The following is a 23,328-nucleotide window of genomic DNA, read 5'->3' as shown; positions in this document are numbered from 1 at the left end:
TCTCGAGCATCATCTTACGATTCCCTTATTGAGTTTGTATTTGCCTGTTTGTAGCTCAGCTACGAAAGAATTAAAAAAATCTGGTTTCAGCGAGTCTCGAAAGGCGAACGAAAGCAGCTTGCGCCTGGTAGCCAAGCATGTTACCTGGGAAGTGGGTTTTTTTTTCCTAAAGTGGGAAGACATCCTTTTGTGGTTGAATTGTTGGCAAAAGTGAGCCAGACGTGTGCCGTTGGTCAGGGCGCTTCGGTATGTTGAATTGGTACCAATGTTTTCTATACAGGTTCTTTCTGTTCCACAAAGAGAGTTGTAGTCTCCCATTACTATTTTCACGTCATCTTGGTGAATTTTGCTCATAGTATTTTCGAGTGTGTTCTAGAATTTTTCGACTTTTTGGTGTTTTTCTTATTTTCGATGTTGGTGGTGCCATGTGCGTTGATGAGTGTATATTTTTTACTGTGGCTCTGAATTAGCATAGTCGTAAGTCGATTGTTGATGGGTGTGATTTCTTTGACAGAGTTGATGACAGATCTGTGTTCGAGAAAAGCAATGCCGAAGATTGGTACGCCTTTCGCTACCTTTTGTTGTATTTTGCTCTTGAAGATGGAATGGTTTCCGTAATGCAAGGTTTTACTGTCAGTTAGTCGTGGATCGTGAAGAGCAAGGATGAGAATTTTTTGTTGGTCGATTCCTTTTGTGAGATTATTTAGTTTTCGTGCTTGGATCAATGTATCGATGATTAGTTATAAAAAAAGTTCTTATGTGTGTGAAATCTTATGGGACTTAACTGCTAACGTCATCAGTCCCTAAGCTTACACACTTAACCTAACACACATACACCCATGCCCGAGGGAGGACACGAACTTACGCTGGGACCAGCCGAACAGTCCATGATTGCTGCGCCTGAGACCGCTCGGCTAATCCCGAGCGGCGTGTAGTTTTCAAATGCATGGGTTCTGCTTGTAGGGAAATTTACAAGAGATCTTCAATATTCTCTGCCGTGCTAACGTGGACTCTCCAGAATCCGAAATTCCAACTGCCGCCTGTCGACAACCGGGTTGTGTTCCACCCAGGGTAAAGTTAACTTTGCTTGCACAGTTCACGTTTGTTTCCGTTTCATTGGTTTGGCTGGGTGTTTCCAGGACCGGACAGGACCAGATGGTGTTGAAGCCTGTGGAAGCAAGTATTTTCAGCCGAGCTCATTGAGCTAACAAATGGTGACCAGAGTAGCGGTAGTTTTCTCTCAGACGTGTCTGGATTTTGAGTTCAACGGATTGAGTAGCCGTTCAAGATTGTATTAGTATTTGATTCACCCCAAGTATTTGATTTCCTCGGTACCAGCCATATGAGGGAGGGTTTCTCCTATCTGCCCCACGGGATTATTATTATTATTATTATTATTATTATTATTATTATTATTGTTGTTGTTGTTGTTGTTGTTGTCATTATGTCATCAGCAAATCCGACATTCTGCATCTTCCCACCACTGAAATAGATGTGCAATGTTCGATTCAGTATTTCCATCACATAAAAATCAGTTATAATTACGTTACATTGCTGCTAGTAGACATATTTCTTATTTTTCTTAGGCAGTTGCTATGAGTTGCTCCATCATAGCAATTTATGTGCGCAGCATTGTTGCAATACAGACGTTCAAATTATCCGTTTTCTGTAATTTCATTTCTATACCGTCTTGTTCTAATCGGATTCAGAAAGTCAGGCTTAATGTGTATATACGAATACGACTCTCATCATTTGATAGACTGAGTAAACCACATTCTTAATCGGACGGTTGAATCTAGATCACTTATTGTGACAGGGCCTGAATCTTAAACACTGTGGAAAATAATAATGCAATGTGCTTTTAACTAATATGTTATCTAAATATAAATAATTGAACGAACGAGATAACAGTTTATTTACAGGAGCAGAGCCCCATCCATAATAGCAGAGCAGTGCGAGATTGTTTTCAGGGCCAAGAGAGGATAAAGGTGTTGCCGTTTGTTCCACGATCACCAAACATCAACCAGATAGAGAATATGTGGGCAGAGGAAACAAGGTCATTGCCATGTGGACCTACAAATGCAAGCGACCTTTGGACGAATATAAAAAACGTATGGTGGGAAGTAAACCATCACGCTACACTGTCGACGACTTAATGAAATCAATGCCCCTACGCCTACAAGAAATCTTACGTAATGGTCGTGGGTGGGTTGGTTACTAAAAGTATACTCGTCCACAGAACCCATGTGGACAATTATCTGATAGTCCGTCAAGCTTTTCTTTGTCGCAGCTCTTAGATACAAGTCCATTTACTTTCAGTCTCCTCCTTACAATTCTTGCAATGCAAGGTAATTGAAAAATCTCATACACTCGACGCCAACTGAGGAATTGACTGGTGCATGTGTTGTAGTAGTTGTCATCCTCACTGACATCAATGACTGTTTGTGTGTGTGTGTGTGTGTGTGTGTGTGTGTGTGTGTGTGTGTGTGTTTTCGTGTTCACGCACAATCTGAATCAATACTATTATCGTTAGAGAGACAACCGACAATAAATATTGCATCAAATATGACTGTAAAGTATTTTAATGCGATGGGAAGCTACAAACTGAATTTTTACCCAACCCACGACCTGCATATTACGTTAAGTAAGATGTATTAACTCCATGGTATTGTTAGCAGAGACAGTGCGCTCTTGTTGTCGAGGCTCGCGACAAGTGCAGCGATTAGCAGTGCCCAATGCCGCCGCGATTTGTTTATGTTGGCTGAGCGAGGACACTGCAGCAGTTGCTTCTCCATAAACAGAAAGAAATCATATTGGCTCTGATTGCAGTGAGCGGATATCACTGCCTACGTGTTCTTACAGTAAGCAACGTGAGACTCCACTGACAGGTGCCATGGAGCAATTGCATGGGTATCATGTCATTAGTCATCAGAATATTAACCAGTGATGAAATGTCCACTCTATTTGAATCCCAAGAAAATAGGGACCTTCTCATAAACGAATGTGAGGTGATATCAAAATTTATCCAACATACAAAAATTAACTGTAAGGCTTTCATGTATGCAGTAGTAGCACACAAGGAAATATTATGTCTAGGAAGCGTATATTTCATTTCCTCTTCTCGTATTTACGCCCTTGTTTTAGTATGAAGTGAGAAAATAAACGCGAAAAACGAAAGTTCCTGAGAAGCATATCAGTCATTTCCTCTTCTCGTATCATAACTTTTGTTTCAGTATGAACTAAAAAAAAATAAACAGTTTAAGGTTGTGAAGCATAATATGACACCAGATTCTGATCGGAAACGCCAAAAGCAGCTTTGGATGCCGTTGAAGTCCCGTTACACTGATGGCAAGACAAATGTTCGCAAATCACTTCTATTGCCTCAAAAAACAATTGCATCTTAAATATCGAAGGACCGACGTCCACACTGCCATAGCGCGTTGAAATACAGTTGAGACGGCAGATTAATATTTGTTACCCACTGGGCTTCGAACCTGGACCTCCTGCTTACTAGACAGACATGCTGATCACTGCACTATTATTCTTTTTAAAAAGTTTGAGAAGACTTTCAGCACCAGGTAGGCGGAGGCAAAGAGGGCAGTGGTCGAAGATACGAGGCCTGGCCTCAATGCCTCCCCCATACCTGTCACTGAGCAGCTGCATTATTTTCATGTTTTCCATATTTTCACCCATATATACCTTTAAATTGTGGAACAAAATTGTAGTAGTAATTAAGGTAAAATAAATTACAGATTGACCCCTCCAATAGCGTGCGTTCTTTGTAGAACATAACTTATAACAGTGAAAAGGGTGATGGAAAAATACATAACAAACATTCATTCAGAAATATATTCACAGTTTAAGTTATTTTGCACTGGTTGCATATGAGGTCTGTAAGGAAGCCATATATTTTTCAACAAATGAAAAAAAAATTTCGGAGCCGGGGGAGGGAGGGGGGGGGTTGCCAAATTAGAACAGGTCTGATTTTAGAACCAACGTAAAAGAATATTCCAGGAATAAAACAAAGTGAAATAATAGTATTCTGCTTATAATCATGAAAACTGTCCACCTCTTCATAGTCCACATAAAACAACAGATAAAAAATTTGAAACTATTCCTTATATTTGTTATTCTTTTTCAGAGTAAAATGTTCTTCTGCAATATAAAACATGCACTCTTGTAAGTTCTGTTTGTTACGACGTAAAACACAAACTATCCCAGAAGCCACCAATAACTGTTATTCTTTGCGGACGTGTAACACTTGCAGTCGGGTTGTAAAGCTTCAGTTATCGGTATATGACTTTCTGCGGTTCTGTTGATAATGCTAATTTCTTCCTAGTCGAGTTCCAAATTCTGATTCTATTTTCACATAAGAAGATGTGCGCTACAGTGTCTACAAGCCGACATTTGTCGCAGTATGGAGATGTCCGCTGAGGGTACGGTTTCGTTTACAACGTTGCACCATACGGCTCTGACTAGTTGGTAGAATTTTTATTGTTGATATTTTTCCAGACGTTCCTCCTTTTTTTTGTAGGTTAATTTACCGGAATTGGTTTGTGAAGACGATGTCTGGTAATATAATCATAGACGGTTCTAGTGTTGGTTTGTGCTGGTGAAAGTCTTATACAGCTCCAATCGCCATAGTACTTTCGGACGTAATCTAGGCTGGCATGCTACACTAACAGGAGCGTTCCTATCCCCAGGATCTAACGAGAGGAACAGAAGTTTTGTGATGCCTGTCTTAGTGGCATGTATTAGTTTAAAAGCACGTCTTTAATTCCAAGTCCTCCGTTTTGCCTCTGAAAAGTCGCCGTGTGGAGGGATATTTTGAAGATATTTTGTTTCCACACATACCAAGAGGCTACAGCTAATATTTTATGTGCAGTGACCTGCAGTATCGGTAAGACTGCTGCGACATGATATATTTTGCTAAGTATGTTTGTATTTATAAAGTGAACTTTCTGCAGTCGGTCTAACAATCGCATGCTACGGTCCTTCAACAAGGTTCCGATGATATTAAGTTTCCGCTCCCAATTGTTCGTGGCCACACGCTTGGGGTACACTCTTAACCTCAAGCCGACTTGTAGTGTCTCTTCAGTTACATCTAACCAGTACGCACCTGTTGCACTATTGTAAGAACCGAGATGCAGGTTCATTTGGCTACAAGAATGTGTATGTTCCTCCAGCATGGAGGGGCTCCTGCACATTCTAGTCGTCAGGTGACACGTTATCCAAACCTAACATTTCTCGGAAGGTGGATCATTAGATATGGGCAATTTTCTTGGCCTTCAAGGTCATCGGACCTTATCTTTCTGTATTTTTGCCTGCGGGGATGGTTAAAGCCGAAGTCTATAAATAGAAAGTAAACCCAAGAGCCGGTTTGATCGTTCGGGTTATGAATAGTGCAGCCCTCATAAAAGAACGCAAAGACGACCTCAGTAGAGCTACACCTGGTGTCATCAAGAGAAGTCAAATGCGCATTGAAGTTGGTTGGTGAATTTTTGAAAATCAACTTTGAATGTCCTCGTTTGCCTTTGCTTTGAGTTTGTTAGCGTTACGAACTAACAGTTGTAGCTCTGTACTCAATAAAAAGTGGACGCATTTATATGGATTTTTTTCGTCTGTACTACCACCTGTTAAAATATCTACTATTCCTCCTGAAACAACCTGTATATGGATATTTGTGTGATGTCTGTTCTTTCGGACATGTCCGAAAGAAAATGCTTCATGGCATTCTGCAACGACCTCCGATCTAGTTGCAGGGGCTGATACAGATGTCAGAGCTGCTTGGCTGTCTGAATAAAAATAAATGCTCCGATTTTTGTAGGGTCTACTCTAATTTTCCTCCGTGCACATGCTGACAGAAAAATACGTGTAATTGTGGCCATCTTCCCTAAAGAGATTCTAGGCAGTAACCAGACCTGGTACTTTCATCTGTTTTCGACTTGTCAGTAAACCACTATATTATGTCCCCTGCACGGTGTTGTGGTTCGTTTCTCCACTGTTCCCTGCTTCCAATTGTTACATCGCAAAGTTTATTGAAACAGCTAGAAGTTATTGTGTAGTTAGTCGGCATTTCCCCAGCCATCGCCTTACTGATTTGGAATTCCGTATATTCTAACTGTATCCAGTTATTTCCAATTTTTAGCCTTTATGTCCCGGCCGCTGCCTCCATTTTAAGTCACAGGTGTAAGGCGGGCATGTCTAGCATAATTCCATTCCAGTAGTGGATGTCCTGCTAATTCCATCTGTTTGTGAAAGCAACCAGTCTCTGCACTTTGCCAGACTCCCTAGCAGCCACCTTCTGTTCGACTTTGTTCATATTATAGGCCAATAAATTATCATTGGTCTTTTTGCAGGGATGTATATCCAGTACGTACTGGGTTTACACCCAGATTACCCTACAGCAGCTTCTAGTGCTTATAAGATTATCTTTCGCAGTGGAAAATATTCTTTATGTGAGGTGTTCATAATAGTTTTCCATCCAGGGCTGCCTCTAAGATACACTACAACCCTCTCTAAAGTTTCATCGAGAAATAGTTTTTCAGTATGTGTCCTGGACATGCTTCCCCATAAATAATACTTCACCAATTTTCGTGGGGCTCGTCTTTAAATACTTTTTCACAATGTTCAGTGCACATAGGTTTAACAGTACTAGCAAATTTTCTAAGTCTTACTGTGAATAGATCGTCTAGTTAATCTTTTCAATAGTAGTCTCGCCCATTCAGCTCATCTATGAGTTCATTCAACACTAGGTTCTTCATCTCTATCCATTTACTCGAAGGTCGTATTACTCGACATCCAGGAAGATACAGAGACTGTCCATTAAGGGTAGTGCTTTTTCCACCGTCCCAACAAGTTGGTGAAGTGTTATTTCACATGATTTGCTTCGCAAGTATTATGAAATTCTGGCATTTCATAGATAAAATTATGTATTCACAACAACAACAAAATATCTCGGCAGAAAACAAAAACGTGGCATTATGAATTTGGCAGTACCTCAAGGTTTTCGCTTTGACACTAAGGGTTATTAAAAGAAGTAAGACGAATTTTGCTAGAGCGTTGTCTTACGATTTCTACATTGAATTTTTATCTGCCTGCTTGTAGCTCTGCTACAAAACAATTAAAAATCTGGCTTTCGGCGAGGCTCGAAAGGCGATAACAGGCAACCTGAGAGGCAAGCACGTTACCGCGGAGCTTAGCGAATAGGTGCGGTGTCTTCCACTTACTTCACTTACTTATTGATCCAGTAAGCGCTATGACAGATAAGCCCCAACATAAGAGGCGACAGTAGTTGTATTTCCCATGTGGAACAATCTTCGTGGACTCAAAAGGATTAACTGATATCCTTATGTCACATCTCAAGCGAAAATTACTCAGTTTTAAATTGAAAAGACACGATAATATCAAGTGAATTTAGCAGGATAGTTCTGTTCCATCAAGGGAGTAACTCGTCGGTCACAGAGTTGCCAAACATATTCTGCACTGTTGCCAAGTTTCAGTTATACTGCCAGGAAGGATACCAGCTGATGTGTTCTGTGAGTGACGTCGGAAGTGACTATAGCTTCGTTTCAAAGTTGCGGGTGGCAAGGGCCGCAAGATCCTCATTATATGTCAATAAGTCTTATTCGCATTTCTGTAACTAGGTTTAGGGGCTAGAGTGTAACTACTTGTAATACATCGATGCACTGAATGCAAACTAAATGCCATAAATTAATAAATACGACAATTATTTGTGTATTACTGACTTAATCGGACCGAAACTTTGAAAGCGTGTCACTAGACGCGATTCACAGTTTTGGAGCTTCTCCAGTGGTTGAGCTGGCAATGCATCTTTGCTGTACAATGTTGTTATTGGCACATCCACCAGAAGACAGGCACGGCCTGGCTTATTGTTGTCAGCTTTCCTGACGGATATTCTGCCTTTGTTCGAAACGTGTAGACTTAGGGTGAATTCGAACATTCCATATGGGGAAAATTTGATATTTCTATTCTTATAGCTCTAACATTCAAATAACAGTTACAATAAGCGGCAGAAAAGCGCCTGTGAATCAACAGTTAATAATGCAATCATAATTAGTGGAATCTGACAAATTCCATCTGTCATCTGATAATTGTGAAAAACTACTTTTTTCACCTTCACAGCACCACAGTATGAACTCAAGGGTTTCATAGGATACCTATACTTAATTTCGTTGTGATCGTTTTCAATGACAGTACTAGAGGAGCAAAACCATCTGACTTGAAACATACTTTTCCAGAGGTATTTGAATCTTTGGCTACAGCTGCAGTAGCACGTCCAGTGAGGTATCGTCCAGTGAGGTATCAAGAATGTGAGCAATCACTCATTGCTATAGTATAGGCTAGGGCAGAGAGAAGCAGGTGTCCGACAGAGTAAACGATGAGAAACACTGTCGCTGTCATTTACTAAACAGGAATTGTTCATAAAATTACAACTATATCTAGTGAAATGAGTGGGTTGATGCAGCTCCAGTCCGGCACTATCACTGAGTTGCCAAACATTTTCCGAATAGCACTTAAGATAAAAATGTGTGTGTGTGTGTCTGTCTGTCTGTCTGTCTGTTCTTTCGGACATTTCCGAAAGAACAGACACTACGAATCGAAAGAGACAGCCTTGTTAATCAATTAAAGATTGAAGGACAGATGTCCAGGCTGTCATGCGCATTAAGATAGAACAACCACGCCCTATGAAAATTTGTGCCTGACCAGGTTCGAACCCGGAATAGTAGTGTCTTTTCTTTCGGACATTCCCGAAAGAACAGACACCACACATATATCCATATACAGGGGGTTATATGGAATTTTTCTGCAATTTGTCTATACCACCACTTCCTACAATATTTACTATTCCTCCTCAAACATCCTGTATAATTATCTGGGTCTCGACGGGTCATCGAAAGTTTTCAGTGGTAGACGCACAACATCGTCCGAACCCTAGCGGGAACGCAGTGTGGCCGCGAGCGAGTGGCATAATGGCCGGGGGGGGGGGGGGGGAAGGGGGGGGGCGGGTGGCGGGGGCCAGGGGGCGGGGGTACCGCGCATGTGTTATGCGCCAAAGATGCCAAGATGGGAATTCGCGTCTGAGGAGGAGCGTGTGTAGATAGGTGCTGAAGAGAGGTTGGCTGCTGTGTCCCGGCAGTGCCCACCGTCGGAGGTTCGAGTCCTCCCTCCGGCATGGGTGTGTGTGTTGTCCATAGCGTAAGTTAGTTTAAGTTAGAGTAAGTAGTGTGTAAGCTTAGGGACCCATCACCTAAGCAGCTTGGTCTCACAAAGTTCTTACAACGAATTTACAAAATTTTAAATCCAAAATACTGCATCTCGGTTCTTAGAATAGTGCAATAGTTGCGCACTGGTTAGCTGCAACTGAAAAAGACTCCAACTCGGATTGTGGTTAAGGGCATAACAACGTAAATTGTGAACACATTTCTGGACGAATGTTTGTTATGTACTTTTCCGTCACCCTTTTCGCTGTTATAAGTTATGTTCTGCAAGGAACGCACGCCATTGGAGGGGTCAATCGGTAATTTATTTTACTTTAATTACTACTTCAGTTTTGTTCCACAATTTAAAGGCATATATGAGTGCAAACATGGAATACATGGGAATAATGCAGCTGCTTAGTGACAGGTATGGGGAGGCACTGAGGACAGGCCTCGTATCTTCGACCCCTGCCCCCTTTGCCTCCACCTACCTGGTGCTGAAAGTCTTCTCAAACTTTAAAAAAAAAAATAATAGTGCAGTGATCAGCATGTATATCTAGAAAGCAGGAGGTCCAGGTTCGAAGCCCAGTCGGCCACAAATATTCATCTGCCGTCTTAGCTGTATTTCAACGACCTGTGACAGTGTAGACGTCGGTTGTTCGATGTTTAAGATGCAATTGTTTTTGAGGCAATAGAGGTGATTTGCGAACATTTGTCTTGCCATCAGTGTAACGGGACTTCAACAGCATCCAACCCTTAGTCATTGCTTTGTGCCGGCGCTAACCCATGTCACATATACGCGGATTATATTGTGGTTCATATTTAGTCAAATAACGAATGGTCGTTATACAAGTATGCCGGCCGGAGTATCCGAGCGGTTCTAGGCGCTACAGTCTGGAACCACGCAACCGCTTCGGTCGCAGGTTCGAATCCTGTCTCGGGCATGGACGTGTCTGATGTCATTAGGTTAGTTAGGTTTAAGCAATTCTAAGTTCTAGTGGACTGATGACCTCAGAAGTTAAGTCCCATAGTGCTCAGAGCTATTTGAACCATTTATGAAGTATACAAGTATTTACGAACAGTAGAAGCAGGATTGCAGCAAACTGACCCCTTAACAAAGTGCAACATAGAGTACCTATGTAATGAGTCATTGCAGCTGCATAGCTGAGGGTAATATTTGTAAATCAATTCATTGCAAAATTAATGTAATACCCGCACGATGATCTCTGTAGTCATACTGTATCATTAGCAGCTCGCGAATGGAATACTATGTTCGTTAAATCGGATTACTCAAGCTAAGGCCAAATAATGAGAAGCGTTGACGCTACAACACTATCTTTACGTAAGTAGGTAGTCAGCGCTAAATTATGTGGGCCACCATTAACGTTACTATAAGCAGTTTGACAGCATAACACCACCACAACTACTGACAACCTGAGCCATATCATAACGCAGTTGTAACTCGCAATGATTACAAGTTGCTGATGTTTGTCAAGAATAGCGGAAAGAGCCTCTGAAGTTCCATTTGCATTACGTCTAGGACGGAGAGGATCCTAAATGACAGTAATAGGTCACCCAGCGAAGAGTCCAGGTTTTGTCTCAAGTTCTTGCAGTTTGATATTAATGCAGTTCCCGATAGTTTCACACTAACGGGTTCTTTTGGCTATCGGAATTCTCATTTGTGAATTACGAAAGTGTAATTGCTAGAACGCTCAACTTCCTTAATAACACCTCATTCTGGATTGAATACGACTCGGAAAGCGACGCTAATTTGACGTTTCCATCCATCTCCTGACGTCTTACTGAATGAAGGCTGAAGTGCACGCACAGTTGAGTTGCCTGCCGCATGGGTTCTGTGATGTGTTGTGGCAGCTGGCAGTCATTGCTGAATACAGACATTAGCAAATATCCCCACTGCTTTAGGGAAAGACGCCTTTGTTGCATTTTTTCCATACCGTAATTAGCGCAATAACATAAAGCTTGTTCTGCTGAAGAACTTCATGCCCACAACTCCTTAAATAAGAATCTCCTACCGGGAGTAATGCGTGAAAGGAGACAGACTGTTGGACAAAAGAAAGGACAGCTCCCTCCTTTTTGCGTTTGCGATAGCGCATACGATAAGAATCTGGTGTCATATTATGCTTCACAACCTTAAACTGGTTATGTTTTTACTTCATACTAAAACAAAAGTTATGATACGAGAAGAGGAAATGACTGATATGCTTCTCAGGAACTTTAGTTTTTCGCGTTTATTTTCTCACTTTCTACTAAAACAAGGGCGTTAATATGAGAAGAGGAAACGAAATATACGCTTCCAAGACATTATTTCCTTGTGTGGTACTACTGCATACATGAAAGCATTGCAGTTAATTTTTGTATGTTGGATAAATTTTGATATCACGTAACATTCCTTTGTGAGAAGGTCCCTATTTTCTTGGGATTCAAATATAGTGGACATTTCATCACTGGTTAATATTCTGATGACTAATGACTTACCATGGACCTTGCCGCTGGTGGGGAGGCTTGCGTGCCTCAGCGATACAGATAGCCGTACCGTAGGTACAACCACAACGGAGGGGTATCTGTTGAGAGGCCAGACAAACGTGTGGTTCCTGAAGAGGGGCAGCAGCCTTTTCAGTAGTTGCAAGGGCAACAGTCTGGATGATTGATTGATCTGGCCTTGTAACAATAACCAAAACGGCTTTGCTATGCTGGTACTGCGAACGGCTGAAAGCAAGGGGAAACTACGGCCGTAATTTTACCCGAGGGCATGCAGCTTTACTGATGCATGGAGAGCTGCATCAAACCAGTCTCAGGTCTGAAGACCACAACAACAACAACAACAACAATGACATGATACCCGATGCAATTAATCCATGGCACCTGAGGCAGTGATATCCGCTCACTGGAGCCAGAGCCAAGGGGAATTTCTTTCTGTTTATGGCGAAGCGACTGCTGCAGTGTCCACGCTCAGCCAACATAAACAAATTGCGGCGGCATTGGGCACTGCTAATCGCTACACTTGTCGCGAACCTCGACAACAAGAGCGCACAGTCTCTGCTAACGATACTATGGAGTTAATACATCTTACGTAACGTAATATACAGGTCGTGGGTTGGGTAAAAATTCAGTCTGTAGCTTCCCATCGCATTAAAATACTTTACAGTCATATTTGATGCAATATATATTTCGGTAGCGAAAGGCGTACCAATCTTCGGCATTGCCTTTCTCGAACACAGATCTATCATCAACTCTGTCAAAGAAATCACACCCGTCAACAATCGACTTATGACTATCCTCATTCAGAACCCCAGTAAAAAATATACACTCATCACTGCACATGCCCACACACATCGAAAAAAAACACCAAAAATGTCGAAAAATTCTAGAACACACTCGAAAATACTATGAGCAAAATTCACCAAGATGACGTGAAAATACTAATGGGAGACTTCAACTCTCTTTGTGGAACAGGAAAAACCTGTAGAAAAATCATTGGTACAAACTCAACATACCGAAACGCTTGGACCAACGGCACACGTCTGACTGACTTTTGCCAACAATTCAACCACAAAAAGATGTATTCCCACATTAGGAAAAAACCAGTTCCCATGCAACATGCTTGGCTACCAGGTGCAAGGTGCTTTCGTTCGCCTTTCGAGACTCGCTGAAAGCCAGATTTTTAATTCTTTCGTAGCTGAGCTACAAGCAGGCAAATACAAACTCACTAAGGGAATCGTAAGATGACGCTCGAGCAAAATTCGTTTTGCTACTTACAGTAACCCTTACTGTCAGAGCGAAAACCTTACGGTACTGCCAATTTCATAACGGCACTTTTGTTTTCTGCCGACATATTTTTTGTTTTAAATAGTAAGACATTTCCAGGGGCAGATGTGGACTCTGACCACAATCTATTGGGGAGATACTATACTGCGTGAAGAGTTTGACAGAGCACTGAAAGACCTGAGTCGAAACAAGGCCCCCGGAGTAGACAACATTCCATTGGAACTACTGACGGCCTTGGGAGAGCCAGTCCTGACAAAACTCTACCATCTGGTGAGCAAGATGTATGAGACAGGCGAAATACCCTCAGACATCAAGAACAATATAATAATTCCAATCCCAAAGAAAGCAGATGTTGACATATGTGAAAATTACCGAACTATCAGTTTAAAAAGTCACAGCTGCAAAATACTAAAGCGAATTCTTTACAGACGAATGGAACAACTAGTAGAAGCCGACCTCAGGGAAGATCACTTTGGATTCCGTAGAAATGTTGGAACACGTGAGGCAATACTGTCCCTACGACTTACCTTAGAAGCTAGATTAAGGAAGGGCAAACCTACGTTTCTAGCATTTGTAGACTTACAGAAAGCTTTTGACAATGTTGATTGGAATACTCTCTTTCAAATTCTGAAGGTAGCAGGGGTAAAATACAGGGAGTGAAAGGCTATTTACAATTTGTACAGAGACCAGATGGCAGTTACAAGAATCGAGGGACATGAAAGGGAAGCAGTGGTTGGGAAGGAAGTGAGACAGGGTTGTAGTCTCTCCCCGATGTTATTCAATCTGTATATTGAGCAAGCAGTGAAGGAAACAAAAGAAAAATTCGGAGTAGGTATTAAAATCCATGGAGAAGAAATAAATATGTTGAGGTTCGCCGATGACATCGTAATTCTGTCGGAGACAGCAAAGGACTTGGAAGAGCAGTTGAATGGAATGGATAGTGACTTGAAAAAAGGATATAAGATGAATATCAACAAAAGCAAAACGAGGATAATGGAATGTAGTCGAATTAAGTCGGGTGATGCTGAGGGAATTAGATTAGGAAATGAGACACTTAAAGTAGTAAATGAGTTCTGCTATTTGGGGAGCAAGATAACTGATGATGGTCGAAGTAGAGAGGATATAAAATGTAGGCTGGCAATGGCAAGGAAAGCGTTTCTGAAGAAGAGAAATTTGTTAACATCGAGTATAGATTTAAGTGTCAGGAAATCATTTCTGAAGATATTTGTATGGAGTGTAGCCATGTATGGAAGTGAAACATGAACGATAAATAGTTTGGACAAGAAGAGAATAGAAGCTTTCGAAATGTGGTGCTACAGAAGAATGCTGAAGATTAGATGGGTAGATCACATAACTAATGAGGAAGTATTGAATAAGATTGGAGAGAAGAGAAGTTTGTGGCACAACTTGACCAGAAGAAGGGATCGGTTGGTAGGACATGTTCTGAGGCATCAAGGGATCACCAATTTAGTATTGGAGGGCAGCGTGGAGGGTAAAAATCATAGAGAGAAACCATGAGATGACTACGCTAAGCAGATTCAGAAGGATGTAGGTTGCAGAAGATACTGGGAGATGAAGAAGCTTGCACAATATAGCGTAGCATGGAAAACTGCATCAAACCAGTCTCAGGACTGAAGACCACAACAACAACAGTAGCTTTAGTCATCGGTAGATCACTTTTACAAGGATATTGGACATGTCAAACTATTTGTAAGTTTAGACCAATTTAAAATAAGCTAATTCGTATACACATACATTTACAGACTTCTAGTTACAGACAATCATTAGTTTATTCCTGGTATACCATTCCTTTTTTTACAAATAACTTACAGTATTTGCCACATTGTTCACTCATATCTCACTATCAGTCACTGTACACACTATACACACATTGTTTTGTAACATTTCACTCACTAAACACACACACACACCTCTGATCTTTGGCCCATTTTCTGCACCACAACTTCCCATTTGCTATCCTGACAAACTGACATCCCTCTATAATGAGTGAGATGTTTAGCTCAGAGGAAGAGGTATCAGTGTTATGATATGCATAGCTTGGCGGTAAGTATTTATAGAAATGGAAAAAGAAGAAAAAACACAGTGTGAAGGTGTTATGTGGACTATTGGCTGTTCTATATTCATTATAATTATTTATTGGTATAACATTTCTTTACCACACCCCTACTATGTTTTATCTAAGTAATCCTTCAGTGTATAAAATGTATTGCATAACAGGTACTTTATAGTTGTCTTTTTAAATTAGTGTATTTTTGCAATTTCTTTAATCTCTTTTGGTAATTTATTGTACAGTTTTATTCCTTTGTAGAAAATGCTGTTTTGAGTTTTATGTTTATTTTCTCTTTGTAAATGTAAGTTGAGTCTAGCTCTTGTTCATGGTCATAGACAGAGTTGTTTGTGCAGTTATTACCAATGTTATTTCCTATGTGTACATCTGACTGGTAAATGTATTCACATGGAGCTAAAATCCCCAGTGTTTTGAACAGATCTTTACAATGAGTTTGAAAATTGTGTTCATGTTTTGTGCATTTGTTCCCCAAAACAGAATGCCATAGCTAAGAATTGAGTATACATGTGCATAGTATGTACCTAAAATACACAGCATGCTACACACTGATGATAGGATTCTAGGGGCATAACATGCTGATGACATTCTGTTTCCAAGGACCTTTGTGTGTTCACACCACTTCAACTGTTGTTGTTGTTGTTGTTGTTGTTGTTGTGGTCTTCAGTCCTGAGACTGGTTTGATGCAGCTCTCCATGCTACTCTATCCTGTGCAAGCTCCTTCATCTCCAGTACCTACTGCAACCTACATCCTTCTGAATCTGCTTAGTGTATTTATCTCTTGGTCTCCCTCTACGATTTTTACCCTCCACGCTGCCCTCCAATGCTAAATTTCTGATCCCTTGATGCCTCAAAACATGTCCTACAAACCGGTCCCCTCTTTTTGTCAAGTTGTGCCACAAACTCCTCTTCTCCCCAATTATATTCAATACCTCCTCATTAGTTATGTGATCTACCCATCTAACCTTCAGCATTCTTCTGTAGCACCACATTTCGAAAGCTTCTATTCTCTTCTTGTCTAAACTATTTATCGTCCAAGTTTCACTTCCATACATGGCTACACCCCATACAAATACTTTCAGAAATGACTTCCTGACACCTAAATCTATACTCGATGTTAACAAATTTCTCTTCTTCAGAAACGCTTTCCTTGCCATTGCCAGCCTACATTTTATATCCTCTCTACTTCGACCATCATCAGTTATTTTGCTCCCCAAACAGCAAAACCCATCTGCTACTTTAAGTGTCTCATTTCCTAATCTAATTCCCTCAGCATCACCCGACTTAATTCGACTACATTCCATTATCATCGTTTTGCTTTTATTGATGTTCATCTTATATCCTCATTTCAAGACACTGTCCATTCCATGCAACTGCTCTTCCAAGTCCTTTGCTATCTTTGACAGAATTACAATGTCATCGGCGAACATCAAAGTTTATATTTCTTCTCCATGGATTTTAAAACCTACTCCGAATTTTTCTTTTGCTTCCTTTACTGCTTGCTCAATATACAGATTGAATAACATCGGGGAGACACTACAACCCTGTCTCACTCCCTTCCCAACCACTGCTTCTCTTTCATGTCCCTCGACTCTTATAACTGCCATCTGGTTTCTGTACAAATTGTAAATAGCTTTTCGCTCCCTGTATTTTACCCCTGCCACCTTTAGAATTTGAAAGAGAGTATTCCAGTCAACATTGTCGAAAGCTTTCTCTAAGTCTACAAATGCTAGAAACGTAAGTTTGCCTTTCCTTAATCTAGCTTCTAAGATAAGTCGTACTGTCGGTATTGCCTCACGTGTTCCATATTTCTACGGAATCCAAACTGATCTTCCCTGAGGTCGGCTTCTACTAGTTTTTCCATTCGTCTGTAAAGAATTCGTGTTAGTATTTTGCAGCTGTGGCTGATTAAACTAATACTTCGGTAATTTTCACATCTGTCAACACCTGCTTTATTTGGGATTGGAATTATTATATTCTTCTTGAAGTCTGAGGGTATTTCGCCTGTCTCATACATCTTGCTCACCAGATGGTAGAGTTTTGTCAGGACTGGCTCTCCCAAGGCCGTCAGTAGTTCTAATGGAATGTTGTCTACTCCAGGGGCCTTGTTTCGACTCAGGTCTTTCAGTGCTCTGTCAAACTCTTCACGCAGTATCGCATCTCCCATTTCATCTTCATCTACATCCTCTTCCATTTCCATAATATTGTCCTCAAGAACATTGCCCCTGTATAGACCCTCTATATAGTCCTTCCACCTTTCTGCTTTCCCTTCTTTGCTTAGAACTGGGTTTCCATTTGAGCTCTTGATATTCATACAAGTGGTTCTCTTTTCTCCAAAGGTCCCTTTAATTTTCCTGTAGGCAGTATCTATTTTACCCCTAGTGAGATAAGCCTCTACATCCTTACATTTGTCCTCTAGCCATCCCTGCTTAGCCATTTTGCACTTCCTGTCGATCTCATTTTTGAGACGTTTGTATTCCTTTTTGCCTGCTTCATTTACTGCATATTTATATTTTTTTCCTTTCATCAATTAAATTCAATATTTCTTCTGTTACCCAAGGATTTCTACTAGCCCTCGTCTTTTACCCACTTGATCCTCTGCTGCCTTCACTACTTCATCCCTCAAAGCTACCCAATTTTCTTCTACTGTATTTCTTTCCCCCATTCCTGTCAATTGTTCCCTTATGCTCTCCCTGAAACTCTGTACAACCTCTGGTTCTTTCAGTTTATCCAAGTCCCATCTCCTTAAATTCCCACCTTTTTGCAGTTTCTTCAGTTTTAACCTACAGGTCATAACCAATAGATTGTGGTCAGAGTCCACATCTGCCCCTGGAAATGTCATACAATTTAAATCCTGGTTCCTAAATCACTGTCTTACCGTTATATAATATATCTGATACCTTTTAGTATCTCCAGGGTTCTTCCATGTATGCAACCTTCTTTCATGGTTCTTAAACCACGTGTTAGCTATGATTAAGTTGTGCTCTGTGCAAAATTCTACCAGGCGGCTTCCTCTTTCATTTCTTAGCGCCAATCCATATTCACCTACTAAGTTTCCTTCTCTCCTTTTTCCTACACTCGAATTCCAGTCACCCATGACTATTAAATATTAGTTTTTCATTTCTCTCATTTTTTCCCTATCTTTCTCTTTCCACTTGGGATCTTTGTTCCTGTGATTTTAATTATTGTTGTGGGTTAACTTTGATTTAATTTCTTCTGTTTTAAAATGTTGTATAGTCGTCCATGTTATTGCATTAATTATTTCTGTTTCTCATTTTGCTTGAATTTCGATTTACTTATAATCTTTTCTTTCTTTTTAGTATTCATCGGTATTATTTTGTCGATAGTACGATAGGAATTTGTTTTAGATGTTTATATGATAATTACCATCCAAAAAGATGTTCATATTGTAACAAAAAATAAATTTTTCCTATCATTGCACTCCATCATCAGGCCACGAGTGGCCTACCGGGACCATCCGACCGCCGTGTCATCCTCCAAGGAGGATGCAGATAGGAGGGGTGTGGGGTCAGCACACCGCTCTCCCAGTCGTTATGATGGTACACTTGACCGAAGCAGCTACAATTCGGTCGAGTAGCTCCGAAAAATGGCAACAGCGCATGGCGGCTGGATGGTCACCCATCCAAATGCCGGCCACACCCAACAGCTCTTAACTTCGGTGATCTCACGGGAACTGCTGTATCCACTGCAGACAGGCCGTTGCCTCCAATCATTGCACAGTCAATATAAATCTATTATTTCTTCTTTGTTTTTTAACTGCAGTTTCTAGTGAATTAAGTATTATGACAAATAATTAAAACAATTAAAATTACATATACAAAAACTTTCAAAATGAAAAAGAATTGGACTGAAAATAATAGCAAATTAAATAGTGATGGTTAAAGTGAGGTGACAAAGTGACAAAAATATAAAATATACATTTAAACCAACTAAATGAATAAAAATAATGATCAAAGTAATTCTGGTAAAGGTTTAAAAACAAAATATTTCAAAGCACTTGCGAAGATTCTGACTAAGATCCTTTTGCATGTGGGGAGTGTCTCGTAAGTATTACACAACACAACTGCTTTGCAGGCCTATACTGTTTCCAAAGCTGCAGAGGGTCATGCAGAATTCAGAAAACTTCTTTCCTCGATTACTCGCCAACAAGGACCAGAGTGAATGGCATCAGGGTGTGATACCTGGGACCCTACATCAGCATATAAATCGCTTCAAAAAGTCGATCCCAGTGCTGGGCACCTGTCCTTGTGAAATAGTCAACAAATAAAACTTAGGACAGATTAAAGAGCTGAGATGTGTTCATCTCTGCTTATTGTTCACTGGAAAATGAGCTTACGACCTGAAACCTAAGTTGCACAAAGATAAAGTTTTATTGAACTAGGTGCAGATGCGTAAAGTTAAGTTGCCACAAACTTAGTTTAATGCACGTGTGGCATTCTTGATGTAGTTTTCCCAGCTTAGATATAGCATCCTGTGTCTCCACAGGCGGAGACCCCTGCAGGTGCCTTACCGAGTACCACAAGCCGAGTCAGCGATGGCGCAGCCGTCGGCAGTGCCCGAGGACCGCGAGCAGAAGGCGGCTAAGGTCATCACCCGCGCTCTGCTGCTGTACGCGTGGAGGCGCCGCCGCCAGGAATCCTCATCCCTCGCCGGCAGAATCACCGCGCTCCAGGCAGAGGTTGGCCACAGTCGCATATAGCCAGTGCTGGCTCGTGGGTATAATTTGTGGGTGTTCACAAATTTTTAGATACAGATAAATCGGAGAGTGTGAAATAGCATCTGATATAGAACAGTTATGATTATGAACAAATTTATGCAACAGCAAACGCACACGAAATCCAAATCCCGCATAATAAGCAACCAACTTCAAACAGAAACTGCCGTTTGTGGAAATGATTAAATTCCGGTAGTAATGTCTACCCAAATGGTCATTTGACTACGAGTAAGAGAAACCTACTAAAATGGTGCCATCTCCCGTTAGGAATCTAATTTTCCTACGTAGTGAGTGAATTGGCATATCTCAGGATTGTGCTACTGTCTAACGGGATTTATCCCAAGCAAATGGGAACAAGTCTGGTGCAGTGTGCTACCACCTAGTGGTATTGACATAAGCTTGTAGTTGAGTGGGGTGGGCTAACTCTTGAACAGTGCACAATGTTGATCAAATCCCTGTGTATTTGACCAATAAGGCAGTTACATCATGCCAGATGCGCGTGCGCAAAAGCTCCTCAAAACGTGCACAACTGAGGATGTGCTCGCGACCCTCATGCCAAATTTTGCAGAGTCTAAAGAAGTAGCAATGTACCATATCGCGATAGATTTAAGTGTCGTATATTTCGGATTACCGCATCTGTATTACTTTTAACAGTATTCAAAGAAAAATAGCCAATAAATTCACAATGTATCAAAAGTTAGAATGTTCACGTGCTCTTGTGCCCTTACACAGCAGCCGCCACTGCATTTAGCCATCTGCTAGTCGCAACGATCGATAACAATCCCATGCTAAACAGAAAACGGGTTGCGCAGTAAGAGAAAAATGGTGCGAGACAGTAACAAGAAGCTGTGTCCGTGCCCGCCGACAATCTTGCGTCCTTGAGCTGGCCGTGCGGCTCTAGGCGCTACAGTCTGGAACCGCGTTACCGCTACGGTCGCAGGTTCGAATCCTGCCTCGGGCATGGATGTGTGTGATGTCCTTAGGTTAGTTACGTTTAATTAGTTCTAAGTTCTAGGCGACTGATGACCTCAGAAGTTAAGACAAATATTGCTCAGAGCCATTTGAACCATTTTTTTCTTGCGTCCTTCAGGCTTTGAGCTAACATGAGCTGCTTTTAACAAGAGTACAAAAACGTTGTGTAGAGAAACTTCCAAAGACAAGAGTTTAACATCCAATACCTCAATCAGTCAGACTATAATGAGCATGTGACCGTAAGACTAAGAGTGTGGAATTTAAAAAAAGTTTCTTCTTCAAGCAAAAATTACAATGCAATTATGATAAATATATTACAAATGACTATGAGTTTAGTACTGTCGATTGCTCACTGCTCAGCAAAAATGAAATAAATTATAGTTATTATAAAAACAATACGGTCACCATTCTACAATCACGGCGTAATTAATTCCCTACTGCAGCAATGATTCTCGCAATTAAGACACATACATGGATTTACTATTACATAAATTCGCCGCGAGTAAAGCTTCCCTGGTCTAGAAAACATGGGCTCTGAAATGCGTACCTTAAGAACTACGAGCACTACTTCATCTTCGATACTGTGAAACAAATCTTTTCTATTGAAAGATTTTTTTCTCTCTGTATTTTGGGAGGAGGTAGTATGGACCAAAAGAAGAAGAAAACCATGGATTCTATGAGCACTTGGTCAGTAGAAAGATTTGTTTCACAATAGCGAGGATGAGTAGTGCTCACAGCTCTTAAAGTATGCGTTTTAGAGCCCATGTTTACTAGACGTATTTCGCTTTGAATGATCGTTCCTGTCAGACACTCTGCATACTCTCCGCGCTAAGTTCGGCGAGAGGGGCTTTTCCAGTCGTTAATACTGCACTATTAATCCTAACGATCGTTCGTTGTAGCACTGGGATCCAAGATAGGGATGTGTAATGTTGGAAAATAATTGATTCCTCTGTCATTTTTATCATCGACGTCTAAATATCGATAACCTACAGTAATGAACTGCAAAACATCGATGTTAAATTATGAATTTATAAAATGGCTTACAACATAAAAATACATATAATATCGTATTTAGCATTCATTAAATGAATAGGAAGTGCAGGTAAGATAAGATGAAATGGCTGCATGAAAAACGTGGAGAAATCGAAAACGAAATGATTATCGGAAGGGCTGACTCAACAAACAGGACAGTCAAAATAAGCTTCGGTGAAATGAAAAGCAAGGGTGGTAATATTAGGGAAGTTCAACTGTTAAATGCAGAGGAGATAATGAACAGTTGGAAAGAGAACACTGAAGGCCTCTATGAGGGGGAAGATTTGTCCGATGTATAAAAGAAGGAATAGGACTCGATTTAGAAAATATAAGGGATCCAGTATTAGAATCAGGATTTTAGAGAGTTTTGGAGGACTTAAGATCAAACAAGGCAGAAGGGATTGACAACATTCCATCAGAATTTCTAAAATCACGGGGGGAGGTGTCAACAAAATGACTATTCTCGTTGGTGTGTAGAATGTATGAGTCTGGCGACGTAACATCTGACTTTCGGAAAAAAGTCATCCACACAATTTCGAAGACGGCAGGAGCTGACAAGTGCAAGAATTATCGCACAATCAGCTGAACAGCTCATGCATCCAAGTTGCTGAGAATAATATATAGAAGAATGGAAAAGAAAATTGAGAACTTGTTAGATGAGGATCAGTTTGGCTTTAGGAAAAATAAAGTCACCAGGGACGCAGTTCTGACGTTGCGATTGATAATGTCAGCAAGACTAAAGAAAAATCAAGATAGCTTCATAGGATCTGTCGACCTGGAGATAGCGTTGGACAATGTAAAATTTTCTCACACAGAAATATTTAAGTGCTCACTTTTCCTGCGCGCCATTCGAGAGTAGAACGATAGAGAGACAGCTTGAAAGTGGTTCTTTGAACCCTCTGCCAGTCACTTTATTGTGAATAGCAGAGTAATCACGTAGAAGTAGATTTAGATTAATTCGCTGATGACATTGCTATCCTGAGTGAAGAATTGCATGATCTGTTGAATGGAATTAACAGTCTAATGAGTGTAGAATGTAGGTTGAGAGTAAATCGAAGAAAGAGGAAAGAAATGAGAAGTAGCAGAAATGAGAGCAGCGAGAAACGTAACACCAGGATTGATGGTCAGGAAGTAAATGAAGTTAAGGAATTCGGCTACCTAGGCAACAAAATAACCAATGACGGACGGAGCAAGCGGGACATCAAAAGGAGACTAGCACTAGCAAAAAGGGCATTCCTACCCAAGAGAAGTCTACTAGTATCAAACATAGGCTTTAATTCGAGCAATAAATTTCTGAGAATGTACGTTTGGAGTACAGCATTGAATGGTAGTGGAACTTGGTATGTGGGAAAACAGGAACAGAAGAGAATCGAAGCATTTGAGAAGCAGTGCTACAGAAGGATGTTGAAAATTAGGAGGACTGATAAGGTGAGGCATGAGGATATAAATATATAGTAAAAACTGACCAGATGAAGGGCAGAATGATAGGACAGCTG

At 40.8% G+C, this 23,328-nt stretch overlaps 1 protein-coding gene across 1 annotated transcript in view; it reads left to right on the top strand.

Moving 5' to 3' along the window:
- LOC126281910 (trichohyalin) overlaps positions 1 to 23,328 on the top strand; it is a 102,242-nt gene that overhangs the window by 8,487 nt on the left and 70,427 nt on the right. Inside the window, exon 2 of the mRNA XM_049981235.1 lies at positions 19,600 to 19,792. Within this exon, the coding sequence (XP_049837192.1) occupies positions 19,600 to 19,792 (193 nt within the window). The remainder of the gene's footprint in view (positions 1 to 19,599; positions 19,793 to 23,328) is intronic.

This window comes from Schistocerca gregaria, chromosome 7 (assembly GCF_023897955.1).
Source record: "Schistocerca gregaria isolate iqSchGreg1 chromosome 7, iqSchGreg1.2, whole genome shotgun sequence".
Lineage (NCBI taxonomy): Eukaryota > Metazoa > Arthropoda > Insecta > Orthoptera > Acrididae > Schistocerca > Schistocerca gregaria.
This window is presented reverse-complemented; position numbering and strand designations above follow the sequence as displayed.